The 13,473-nt window shown below is 48.2% G+C and overlaps 1 protein-coding gene across 1 annotated transcript in view; it reads right to left on the bottom strand.

The window, feature by feature from the left end:
- Nucleotides 1-13,473, bottom strand: part of cno (adherens junction formation factor afadin) — a 185,087-nt gene that overhangs the window by 44,929 nt on the left and 126,685 nt on the right. The window contains exons 18-19 of the mRNA XM_075669816.1: nt 12,575-12,896; nt 8,070-8,200 (exon numbers count right to left, since the gene is read on the bottom strand). Of these exons, the coding sequence (XP_075525931.1) occupies nt 8,070-8,200; nt 12,575-12,896 (453 nt within the window). The remainder of the gene's footprint in view (nt 1-8,069; nt 8,201-12,574; nt 12,897-13,473) is intronic.

The following is a 13,473-nucleotide window of genomic DNA, read 5'->3' as shown; positions in this document are numbered from 1 at the left end:
CTGTATCAGTAATGAATAACATTGTTAATATCGGCAAGTTAGCAACAATAATGTAGCCATGTCCACTTTGAGGGGACGGAAACAGAGATGGGCGCACTTGGCTGCCAGTGACATAGAAACACATGGCGGGCATATTGCGGAAACTGTGGCATTTGTCTTCACTCCTGTCCGAATACGCGAAGTTTCCACTAAGGGTGGGCGAATATCTTAGGTGCGTTACAAGTGTCGGCGTATTAATAGGGTACACTTCTAACGTATTAGTGTAAACGTGGCCACTATCGTTGCCGCTCACGATTTGTTATGTGCCCACGAATGCAGGCGAGAAGAATCGAAAGGTAGGGCCCTTCATGTTGTTGTTGTTGAACAAAACCATTATGAAGTCTACAAATAATAAAGCTGAGGCAAGTGTGGTTGTAGCTATTTTTTTCATGGAAGTGCGGAAAGTGATGAAAGGAATGAAATGGGGCATCTGCTTAAGAATGTTGGGTGCATGCAGGACGCTTGGTTTGTCTCGAGTCGTTCGCGTAGCATTTGACAGATGGTAAGCGCAATCATTATTAGCTAGACTTGGCACATGACATATCACTGCGAAAAGTTCACGGTGCGATCATTACACGAGAAAAAAAAAAAATCGAATTTTGATGACAAAATTCAGGCGTGCGATCATTACGCGAGTGCAACTATTATGCGAATAAATACGGTAACATGTGTGATATCATAAGTGCACCTTCGCCTAAAATCAAGGCTGGGTGAAAAGGAATATGTTCATTATAAAACAAAAAGTATCTTTTCCTCAGTGTTTCGAGTTGCACGCATGATAACTGAAAGTAAATGCACAAAAAATGAAAGCCGAGAGAACGGAGCTCAGCTTCATTTGTTGTAAATATATAAATATTTACTTTGAGCACCTAAAACCCACCTGGGATGTAGACCTTTGCCTGTGAGGACACATTTTCTTTAAATTTTGATGTGGTTTTTTGCTTTGCTGCAGCAGTTTCGTGCATCTCAGTTGCCTTTTTGATTGTCATGCATCCATGCATCATGCAGAGGTAGTTCATGCATTCAAAATATCCGCTCTCGTCTCTAGTCGCACAAGCTCTTTATTAGTGAGAGTTGGAGCTGAAACCCGCAGTTGAATATTTGACGTGAAAACTTCTGCTCTCGCCGATGCCACATTTCAGTCAGGATTACACGCTGATGCACCATCGCTCGCTCGCAGACGCGCATTCACCATCGCTCGCGAGCGAACGCCCCTTGAACATTACTCATGAACAAACGCGCCTTCACCATAGCCCACAGTCGCATCGTCACCACCGCACGCGGATGCGCTTTCCCGGTCACCCACGTGCGCTGGTTGTGCCTCATTGAGAAGCTCGGCAGCATCCGCTTCTATGAGTGGTTTTCTCCCTCTTTTCCACACCTTTTGTGGTCTTCCGCACAAGTGGGCCGTTCGGAATTTGATATCTTTGGGGCTCATCACAGAACACGTGCGTTATGCTGCCATGATCATCAATCATACTGATCAGAACGCACAGCTCGCTGTGCACAAATGCATGCGAGAGAGGTTCGTCAGCAATTCACATCTAAAACAGCCAATAGGAGCATGCCCTGTGCCCCACGTGACTACTGCGCCCAAATGCAATGCCGCATTTGCCTTTTTCTCACTTGCATTTGCGGGTTTATTTTTTAGTGGAGAAATGCGTCGCTCTGACTATCTTGAGCTCCGATCTCTCCTTTTTACGATGATACCAAGATGGCGGTGCTGCATCAAGCGATAGCCGAGCGATCCGCGATGCGATCAGGCGTCCCAAAGCCCAAATTTTTTAGCAATTTTTTATGAGAGCACTTTAGGAAAGTGCCCTAAAGTGCTGTCTTCTTGATTTCTATCACATATCTTGTAATATTTCACTACGAGGTAAACAAAGGTCTGTGGATCGGGGAAAAAAAAAAGAAATCGGAAAATTGAAAACTGCCACTTCAATTGCCGCGTCCCCCCTTAAGACTTTCTTTTTACAGCTTCCAGCTCTGATTTCTGCTTGTGCATTACTCCACTCCCTCTTCATCAATTGCAAAGGGCACAGGAGCAGTGTGCTTGCAACGCCCTTCAACTCCGGCTTTGTAGGAATATTTTACTGATTCCATCTCCTTGCTTTGTCGAGCTTGTGGGAATGTGCGACTCATGCGCGTCCCCAGATATCTTGTTTTCCCCCATCTCCTGCAATCCCGCTTCGCCGCGTGGCCTGCGTGACACCCGCGGCGGTCGATGTGGTTGAAGCGCAGCGCGAGACATGGCGCGAGTGTTGCGCTGCTACCGGCGGGGTTACTTGGGTGCGGGAGCGGAAGGCGCTCTCTCTTGGATTCGGGATAGCAAGCGGTACGGACGTGCCGTGCCGCGCGTGCGCCGACCCATGCTTCTGGGAGACCGTCTCGCGTGGCTGCCTTGGAATGCGCCACAGTTCGCGTGACAGTACGCGCGAACGACCAGGCGTTGGGATCCAGCATGGGGCGAACATATTTGCTCGCTATCCGGTCGCGGTGAGTCGGACTTCTAGATTTGTCGCGCGCCCATCGGCATGTTTTGTGGATAGCAACTCGGCTAGCAGGCATTGATCTATGAAAGGTGCAATAAATGCCCTTGTGACTGTTTGCACTACTGTGTTGTCGTTCCTTTGTCCCAAGAGCGCGGAGATCCCCACATTTGGCTGCCCAACGTAGGGCTCTTGGGACATCGGACTATAGATTTAACAGTTTGGCTTCGTTCGAAACCTTTGTTTGAACCGAAGCGTAGGGCTAGCGTGGATTTTGATCGCTAGCGTTGGCGGCGTGCTTTCTTGAGAGGCGACGGTGGCTGTAGTGTGCTTAAACTTGTCAACATGCTAAGCCTTTTCGCAAGTGTTTTTTTTAATGACATTTGTTGGTATGAGAGCCACGTGGTATGCATCCTGGGAGAGCGAGGCTTAGCGCCCGCGGAGCATTCGCAAGCCTGAAGCGAGTGAGTACGGAAGCCTCATGGGTGGTCCGAATTTCTTATGTAAATAGCTTCTTCTATCTATTTGACTCTGATGAAGTCGCGGCTCTGGGAGCCGGGTGGCTGCGGGCCACGGGTGCCCCTACGGGCTGACTGGTATTGCGGCCTGGCACCGGGCGCTCCGACACCATCTGGGACGGTGGGCGCCGTCAACTCGGACGCTGTGTGCACCGAGCAAAGTAGGACCACCTCACAGAGCTGACATCTCCTCGCGGCTGCCTGTTTTGCGCCCATTCTGGGTGTTGTTTTTGGATGCCGGTTGTTGTCAGGGTAGCAACCCTTTAGGCCTAAGGCTTTACAAAGCTGCCTGTCGCAGGTGGAGGGACACAAACTGGTGGACCGTGGCGTTGAGGTGTTGCAGTTTGCTTCCCTCATTCTATTTAGCCTCGCACAAATTGAAATTACTCGTTCGACTCAAGGAAGCGAGCTTCGTTCACAGGAACTTCGCATCTGAGTAGCTGCCCGATATTTTGCTAGCCGAGTTGAACATCATACCACGTGGGCGATGCACATGCAGAATTCCTCTCCCTTGCACTACTTTAGTGTTTGCCGAGTGTGTTGAGTGTACGCAAGCATGATTGGAGTCACCCCTGGCTTGCTGTCACAGGCACATCATCTGCGCTGCTGCCCCGGACTACGATCGAGTCACCCCGGGCGATGGTGATGCTGTGGCCAGTTTGGCGCAGCGACTTCGGCGGCCTCCTGTATCCAGCTCACAACCCTCGGCTGCGGACAAAAGGGCCGGCGGTCACCGACAGCTACGGCGGCTCTTTCCAGCAAGGCGCGTCGGTGAGAGCGACGCTTGCACGTACCGACTACTGCGTCGTCGTCTCCGGAGTCCTGGCCTGGAATCGTGCCGTCGAGTCAGAAAAGCTGCTGCTGTGACTGGCGGACGCCAGCGGTGTACCCAGAGACAATGTGGGCTCGCATGTTATGGACAGCGCGTGGACATTTCCTCAGTGCGGCCACTGTTGCATGTACTATCTTGTTTGCGAAGCACAGTTTAATGTTAGACCGTGTCACATGTCTCGCCGGAATATGTAGTGATTTAAGGGGGGATGCGGGGATCAACTCTGGAAAAACGACCCAAAAATCACTTTTTAGAAAGTTGCAGATTTCGAATCTTTGACCCCTTTTCTGTAAGTTTTCCAAGTATTTCCACTGAAAACGACTGCTAAGTAGCATAAATAAATATATACATAAAGCAATACAGCGAAAATTTCGTGAAAATCGTTGGAAAAGTCGCGGTTTTCGAGCGTCCCTAGCTCCGGAACGGCAGTACGCGGCGCGGCCATGCTGGTACCGTTGAAAAGCGCGCCTCTTCGCCTTCTGACTCCTCTCTTTCATTTCCTGATAGAGAGAAGAGCAAGCATAAAAAAGCAAAAAGTCTGAAGGTCGCCGAGCTGCTTGTCGCGGCCGCCGATTGGCTTGCTCCGTCACGTGCGTTCTATGAGCCGCCCCATTGGCCGGGTCTGGAAGCGAGCTGCTGCGGTGTCTGCTTCTCCAGTTTCTTCGCGCGCTGGCTGCTGCCCCTTTGTTTACGTGTTGGATATTCGAGGTACGCCGCCGCTTCATCGCTTTATTCGGATTTTAGTTTTCTATTTCATTTTGTGGTTTCGAGCATGACTTGGCGGACGTGGACGACGAAATACGCGACCAAGCACCGTTTCGGCAGCCGCAAGTGCAAGCCGCCGAACATCCGAAGGATAAGTAGTCCTAGCAGAGTTGCGTCCGTGCGGAAGCTTAGACTGTCGACGCATTGCCGGGCAATTCGCAGGCTGTTGCAGCCTTGAGTTCCGGTGGTGATGATACCGAACTAATAACCGCCTTTTCCGATGCTTCCGGGCCTGCAACGCCCTGTAAGTGCTCCGCGACGTACCCCGATTGTGCCACCGCCGTCACCGAGATGAACGACGAAAGTGCGGTCCAAGCGCGAGCGTCTGCGGCCGTGAAGACGAGCCGTGCATCAGCAACGGTCGCACCATGCAATCGCATCTTGAGTCACAATTCATCTTGTCGGAGGTGTTGAATATGACCGCCGCCACTGTCCGCGCGTCACTTGGTTCTGTGCCGGCAACCGAACGGAAGATAGGGTTTACGGCTGGAGGAGCATGCTCGGTGGTGACGCACTCAAGCGAGTCGAGCAGCTGAGAAAGATGCCTTGCGCAAGAAGAGGGCACAAAAAGCACATGAAAGCAAGCATAAAAGATCCAAGAAGCCACGAGATCAACCTGACACCTGTACCTACAAGGCCGGTAGTTTCTAGTCGAATAAACATGGCCCAAAACTTCAAACACCTTTTTCTCAAAACTTTTTTCTACCACCAAGGTCAACTTGCAAAGCCAATATCCCAGCCACCGTTATGAATATTTTTACACCGTTTGTTTTGTTACACTCATTGTGCACCACAGCACACAGTGACATGTTTTGTTTTCAAAATAGTTGCTTCAATAATTTGTTATCTTTTGTTTTCACAGTCGAGATTTTCATGCAACTGAAGTAGCTGCAAAAGAATGAAAATATAAAAAAATTCTGTAAGGCAAAAAAAATTACAGGAATGTCACTGTGTGGAGGATACATATAGGAGTGCTATCAATGTTTGTTTGAACTCCTAGCACCAATATACAGGTGTGCAGGCATTTTGCAAAAATGAAAGCAGAACAATTTTGTAAACAAAAAAGTACTTCAGATATTGCAGCCATATTTTCACCATATTTTCACAGTTTTGTTTATGTGATATTATTAACATCTGTGCAAAATTTAATCAAAATCGGATGGTAAATAAAAAAGTTAGCTTTGATCCCCATATCCCCCCTTAAGGTTGGGGGGATGTGGGGATGCGCGACTCACGCGCATCCCCAGATATCTTGTTTTCCCTCATCTCCTGCAATCCCGCTTCGCCGTGTGGCCTGCCTGACGCCCGCGGCGGTCGATGTGGTTGAAGCGCAGCACGAGAGATGGCGCGAGTGTTGCGCTGCTACCGGCGGGGTTACTTGGGTGCGGGAGCGGAAGGCGCTCTCTCTTGGACTCGGGATAGCAAGCGGTACGGACGTGCCGTGCCGCGCGTGCGCCGACCCATGCTTCTGCGAGACTGCCTCGCGTGGCCGCCTTGGAATGCGCCACCGTTCGCATGACAGTACGCGCTAACGACCAGGCGTTGGGATCCAGCATGGGGCGAACATATTCGCTCGCTATCTGGTCGCGGTGAGTCGGACTTCTAGATTTGTTGCGCGCCCATCGGCATGTTTTGTGGATAGCAACTCGGCTAGCAGGCATTGATCTATGAAAGGTGCAATAAATGCCCTTGTGACTGTTTGCACTACTGTGTTGTCGTTCCTTTGTCCCAAGAGCACGGATGAGAACTCCATAAGCTGCAAGAATATGTCCATATATACACAAAACATCATAAAATGTATATATACGCATAACACTGGGGACGTACAGTTCCAGGACTACATTGTAGCTCAGCACAGTGAACTTCGCTGTGGAACATACTTCCCAATAATGGTGATTGTGTTTTCTTTCTGCTATTCACGGAGATTGTGGGCATGCCCTGCCTGATATAGATGCCTTTACTTTCCCAAGTTAGCGGTGCTAAAAAACGTTTTTGAGTTTACGAGGCCCTGAAAGCCGCATCGAAAGAGTGCGGGCAATGCCATGATCATTGTGTTGTCTCCTACGCATCCCCCTAAGTTTTGCGATTTCGCCACAGTGGCAATGCACAATGGCCACCTGGTGCTCATTGGCGAGAATTACAAAGGCGAAGTCGGCACCATTGTTAACAGCGAATTGTTTTAATGAAAAACACGGCAATGAACAACAAGAAGATTCGTAGCAAACGTCACAGTAGCTAGGCCTAGCGTTGTCGTGGAGGTGGCTCCGCCTGCCAGCGGACTGCATGCAAAAGGACCTGTTCGAGGCAACGAGATAAGCAAAATTGGCGGCGATAGTGGTTTCAATCAATGCTGTTTCAGAGCTGCAGTCATGGCAAAAAGTTCGGAAAATTGGGTGGCGAAGGGTTTTTGCATCTGACATTTAAAACGGTCTAGCTTGTACATTAACTACGAAAGAGTCTGAATTATTGGGCATGTCTGAAAGAGCGAGCATCCGGAAAATCATTGATTGACTGTGTCTGCATAACCCTACTGAAAACATTTTATTGCTGTGAAAACATGAAAATACCGCACTTTTGTGCAGTTGGCGCAAATGGCACTTGAATGGGCACAGCCAGGAGCAGGCAAGTCGAATTTCAGCAAAATGGCGCAAATGGCGCAATTGGACCACTACTGCGACTTGAATTGGATCACTTTGCAGCTGGGATTCGCACGACAAACGATGACAGCATGAAAAGAATAGCCCTCGCATGCGCAATGCTTCCTGTGCACCAATTAAGTGAGCACCACAGGTACGGGTGATCTACATATGCTCACATGATACACAATTGGCTTCGTAACGTGAAAGCTTTATCATTAGCTTTGGCTATGCTAGGGCGGCCGTTCAGCACCGATCATCGTGATCTGAGGTCTAGTTTGCCAGCGCCACATACACCATTTGCTAACTAATAAATGGAGTATTGCGATCTGTAAAGAGGAGGAGAATGGGCGACTATGGAGGGTAGAGAGGGGCTTCAACACGCAAGGGTGGCGAGAGGGTAGCGTTCCCTAGGAGATAACAAAACTAAATGGCAGAGCACCTGGCCTAAGGTACGACTTCAGGGCAGGGAGTGCCACACTGCCGTGAAGCCACACTTAAAGGCAAAATTTGCATGTACCCTGCACCCTGACTTTACTGTTACATTTCCTGCATTTTTATTGCAGATTACACATGCAGAAATATGGTATCTTAACATCAGCGGCACAAAGCGAAGCCTGTGATGTCTCTACTCCACTCTCATGGCTTGTACTGTTGTCCGCAGTAGAATGATCCTATCATGAAAAGCACAGGCAAAGCAATATCTAGGTTTGATACAAGCAGGTATCACTGCAGTGCACTAGAATTTCACAACGTAAATTGAAAGAGCAATCCACTGGCCATTACAGACCTGTTATTTGGGTGGTGCCCATTGCTGGTCTCTGGAGGCGGCGGCGAGCGAACACCTTGCTGTGGGTGCTGCTTCATTGGGGGCTTTGTGATCAACGGCTGATGTAGGTCCCGTTCCTCTCGCCGCCGTACCTGGGAAGTGGCAGTTGGCAAGATTGCTGACCAGGCATTGGCAAAGTGAGCTGCATCTAGTGACACCTGAGCTCCTCAGTTTCTCTTCCGCATAATCCGCAGTTGTGATAAAATTGTGCAGTTTGCAAGACTAGCACTTTTCGTGAATACAGTTCTCGTTTTCTTCAGGGGGGAAGTGCTACAAAAGTTACTAGGCTGAAAATGACAAGCAAGTGGCAAGGCCCAGTCAGACACTTTTGCAAAGAATGTCAAAGGAGACTGCTTTGGGAACCTGAAACAATTTGCTGGCACATGGCCCCTCTGCCAAGAAGTCACCTTTTAAGGGGGATGCAGCAATGAAAACTATTTTAATTACTTATGTAACTAACTTGATAAATTTGGTATGTGAATGTATGTATGTATACAGGGTGTCTACCAAGTTGACATTTCCAAATTCCCTGAGTTTTCCAGGTTTTCCCTGAGTCCCTTTGCAATGTTTCCTGAGTGACACAGAACTTTGTTTTATGTCAAGACGGGCTCCGTACATCATGTCGCCCAATGGTGTCACTCTCTAGTAAGCATGTTAAAAAATAAAAAGCAACTTAATCCAGTTTGAATAGTAAGGGTAGTGTTCATTCTATTCAAAAAGAAAACAGAAGGGAGGGGTTAGTAAAATGCACAGCGAATAAGATATCTTCGAAGGAATATAGTAAAACCCATTGCAAACTGAGTTGGACATTCTCAAATGGGAATAAAAAGAAGATGCATACAGAATATTTTCGACTATGAGCTATTTCTATCGACTGATAGCAAGCTAACTGGTATGCAGCCCGAACTTTATCACAAGTTAGATTCTCTCGCAACAGCTGGTAAGTCAACCTTAACTGTCCTGACATACTCAGCCCACGCACAAGGCCTCAGTGTTGCGTTTCACTGCTTTAAAGAGTATTTTTTTTTTTTTACTTGGGTGACAGACACCTGCATCTCCGTGTCTGCCAACACTTTGCTTTTAGAGTGCAAGCTCCCTCAAAAAAAGCAGCAGCGTGCTTCCTTCCCCGTTCATTTCTCAATGCCTAGGTCCTTTGTCTTCTTGTTTTCCTTGGGCTGCGCATTCGCCACACGGACTATTTGAAGCATCCTCTTGGACAATTGTGCAGTCAGCGTCCGATTTTTCGGACTGCCTAGGGGCCGACAAAACGTCAAAAAAAAAAAAAAAAAAAACACGAACGCATGTCTTTCACAGCCCTTAAGGGTTCAAATCGCCACAGGCATGCCCGAACAAGTGCTGAAGGCCTGCCAGTACACTAATTAGGCATATAGGTGCTTGTACTGTGACAAAAGATGGTGGGTGTACGCGTGAATAATTAAGGAATATATGTCATACTGTGTCCCGTGCCAGCTGCCCCTTCACACACTTGTTATGCTTCACAGCATAACATTTCTGTAATGTGGTGAAGCTGACTTTCGGGAACCGGCATTATGCAACGCGCCGTGCTTTCCGGACTTTGAAGCCAGTCGCGATGACCAAAAAGGCGGTGTCGGTGCCACTGCTGATAGCGGCGAATTCTTTCAATGAAAAACACGGTAGAGAACGGCAAGAAGCTTAAGCATTGCTGCGGTGGTTGCTACGGCTGCCAGTGGTTCTGCCTACAAGTGTGCCGGTTCGAGGCGGCGAGGTTATCAAAATGGCGGAGGTTGTGGCTTTTATTAATGCCGTTTCGGACCTGCGGTCATGGCAAAAAGTCTGGAAAATTTGATGGCGAAGGGTTCTTGCGCCCGAAATTTCAGCGTTCTTATACACCCTATGGGGTACGTACTGGTGCCGCGAAGCCGTCCGAATCATCTAGCGTTCGGAAAATCGCTCGTTGACTGTACTCTGACAACTCCTCCAGCCGATGAGGCGGCGTCAAAGACCATTGGTTACGATTCCTCTCTGTTACTCGAGCCAGCATTACCGTGACTTTGGGTTCCCTTTCAATAAATTTACAGTCAATTTCCCTGATAGAAGCACAAATTCTCTGAGTTTTCCCTGAGTTTTTCCAGACTACTCAAAATCCCTGAGAATTCCCGGTTTTCCCGGTTGGTAGACACCCTGGTATAGCTCTGCTATAGATTTTGATTTACCACAAGTGGCATCCTCTAATTGTCATCCAATAGGTAATTAATTAAAATCACTGAAATAGCTCTTAATTTTTGTGTCATAATGTTCACAAAGCTATATCTGGTGCTATTAAAGCTATTGGTTTATTTTTTACTGCAGAGTAAGCATAATAAATTTCTTTTTAAACTTTATTAGGTATGCATATTGTCTTACAAACGACCTTTGCAAAAGGTGAATTATAAAAATATTTGTGGCATGCAGACTAAAATGAACAGCTTTATAGCGCTCCTCAATGCTTCAGGACTTACATTAAAAAAGCACAACACTTCTACCTTTATTATTTGCGAAATGGGGAAGCGATAGCAGATAGAAACTCCTCAAAATCAAAAGGTAAGACGTTGTCCAAAGTTCTTTCATTTTGTGTGTGCGTCACACTCATTAGAGAGTTTTAGAATAGGGGCTCCAAAGAAATAGCGTTGAAGCCACTGCGCAAGCGTGAGACGAAAACTGTGTTTGGGTTTGGTGTCAGGCACGCTATTTTACTGACTTGGCAGGAGCCCCAAAAGCTCCCCCAAAAGCTTCGTGTCAACAAAGGTGACGGCACCTATCGAAGCGACAGCTCTAACCTAGCACCAAACTGGCTTCAATTCGTGGTAATGCGTGAAGTTCGTAAGCTAGGAGAAGTGACTGCGGTTATTGCTTTTTCTCAATTAATGTGTGTAATGAAGACTGATTCATTAGATGTCGCTGATTCCGAATTTGAGCGTTGATTTCATAGATCATAGGCCAAACATGCCTTAACTTGGCTGGTGACGGCATGTAAAGGTGGTTACTCAAAACTAGGCGCAACTAATTGCTTGCTGCTACAGTCGAACCAGACTATATCGAACCAGTTTACACTGAATTATTCTATATATAGAACAATTTCTGCACACATTATAGTTACAATGAGTATATATAGCAAAAATTACGCTTACATCGAACAAAAATAGCAGCGACTTCCGATATATAGAACGTCAAGCAGCGGAAAAGCGCCCCCAGAAGTTGGCTCTCCCTTGCTGTGGCCGGTAAACCCGGAAGTGCGGCTCCATCCAACCACTCTCCCTGCCGTGACCTGCCTCGGAGAAGCCGTTGACACCCCCCTGCAAAAAATGATCCTGGCCCGCCCGCAGTGCTTGCTCAGACAGCCAATCAGAGGCTCTTGTGCCCTCGTCATGCAAGATGGCGAGTATATTATGATGAATGCGACGAAGCCGTTGCCGGTGTTGCCAAAGTTTGGAGTGAGCTGTCAGAATTTACGGAAGCTGTTGACGAATTAACGGTGGACGAGTTTGTGAGTGCAAATGATTCTGTCGTGACCACGGGAGAGCCCAAAAACAGACTACATTGCCGACATCGTACCGAGCACAAGTGAAAGTGGGCACAATGAGGAAAGCAACGACGGTCCTTAGCCCACATCCTCCAATGTGATTGGTGCGCTCGCACTAGTCTGGTGCTTCTGCAGGAATGCGGAAGGTTGCGGCCTCAGCTGCTCCGATTATTTAGAGAATGTGGAGAAGTGCATGTGTCGCAGGCAGAAAAAAAAGACTATTTCGTGCCACACTAAGCTAGTTTCATCAATAAAGTGATTTTATAAATGGTTTGGACTTTTATGACGTCCAATTATTTAGCAGGCTTATATCGAATTATGCTCTATATCGAACTGATAGGCGTTTTTTTGCGAGTTCGATAGAGCCGGGTTCGACTTTAGTAGAATAACATCGTAAGTGCAATTAAACACAGAAACATGGATGTCAAAATTACTCTTCCTATCACAAAATGTTATATTTTATTGAATTATTTGTAGTAGTTTTTTTATGCTGTAGGGGCGCTGCAAGCGCAAGACGCTATCCACAAACGCAAAGCCCTATTCTAGAACTCTTCACTTCTGCATGCCCCAATGCTAACAAGCGCGAAGCTCCACCACACTGGTGTGCTGTGCAATCAAGCCTGTGGAAAAGTGATTGGAGGACAGCGTTCAAGGAAAGGCTTCGCGAATGTGCGGCGAACGCTGCCAGCGTCGCACATGCCAGCGTGGTGCAAGAGGTGATGGCTGCCAGTGACTGCGAACAATGTGCACATTTGTTCTCATAACCAGATGACTGAGGCACGGTTGCTGTGACATCAGTTTGCACCACCAGTCCCAATGCTACTTCGCAAAAAATACACATGAATTCTGCCACACTTTCTCCAACGCGGCAGAGATTGCCAGGGCCTCTCCTAAGCTTTCTTTCCTCCATGTCTCACTGGCTCACCTCCTCTTTCATTTCCTCCATCTTGGCTTCCTGGCGGAGCAGGTCCCGTTGCGCCCTCAGGTCTGGCGGAGGCGGGTGGGGGCTCCAGTGTGGGGGAGGATCGGATGCGAGTGGGGCCCCCAACACTTTTTCGCCTCCTCCAGGAGGGCCAGAGTGGTGACCCATGGCGAGGGAACCGAGGCTGCTCACGTACTGCTCCTGCTCTCGAGGGCTCACCAGTGTGGAGAGGGGCCGGGCACCCACTTCTGGCCGGAGTGGTGCATTGCCACTGCTGCTACTTGTGGGAGGACTCCACGGTAATGGCTGTGAACCATGGCTTGGCCTGCAAAGGTACACACTTTTAGAGGAGATTCCATGCTTTTGAGCAGACTATTTCTTGTGCTCTGCTCTGCTCACCCTCAGCACAGGTGCAGTAACAGGAATAACTGTTTTAGCTTAGTGGATGGTGTCTATACAGCAGTTGAGCAGCTTGTGCAGTTGGTTACTATGCGACCTGTTGGTAAAAATTAGCACTACAGAAAAAAAATCTGCCTCCATTTGTGGGGATTGCGTTTGTCCATTTCACTGTAGCACCATAGCGCAGCAGATTTTGGGCATCGAAAGTGGCCAAGCAAGTTAAAAACGACAGTTTGAAGTTCCAACTATGCTGTAGTTCTGATTAAGTGGGGAGGTTCTCCCGCTTTGAGTGTCTACTTGACAACACTCGAATGCACTGTAATACGTAGTGGCTGCCTTTGAAGACGTGCAACATGGCAGGCTACTGCCTGGTGCCACAGTGCCGGACATATGCAACTGAGCCCGGTGTCAGCCTTCACACGTATCGGCGAGACAAGAAGCTGCCTGAAGCTTGGATTGCAAAACTTAAAACCGGTAAGCAGCCATAGGCTACAACTCGGGTG

The sequence above is a fragment of the Dermacentor variabilis genome, chromosome 9 (assembly GCF_050947875.1).
Source record: "Dermacentor variabilis isolate Ectoservices chromosome 9, ASM5094787v1, whole genome shotgun sequence".
NCBI classification, from domain to species: domain Eukaryota; kingdom Metazoa; phylum Arthropoda; class Arachnida; order Ixodida; family Ixodidae; genus Dermacentor; species Dermacentor variabilis.
This window is presented reverse-complemented; position numbering and strand designations above follow the sequence as displayed.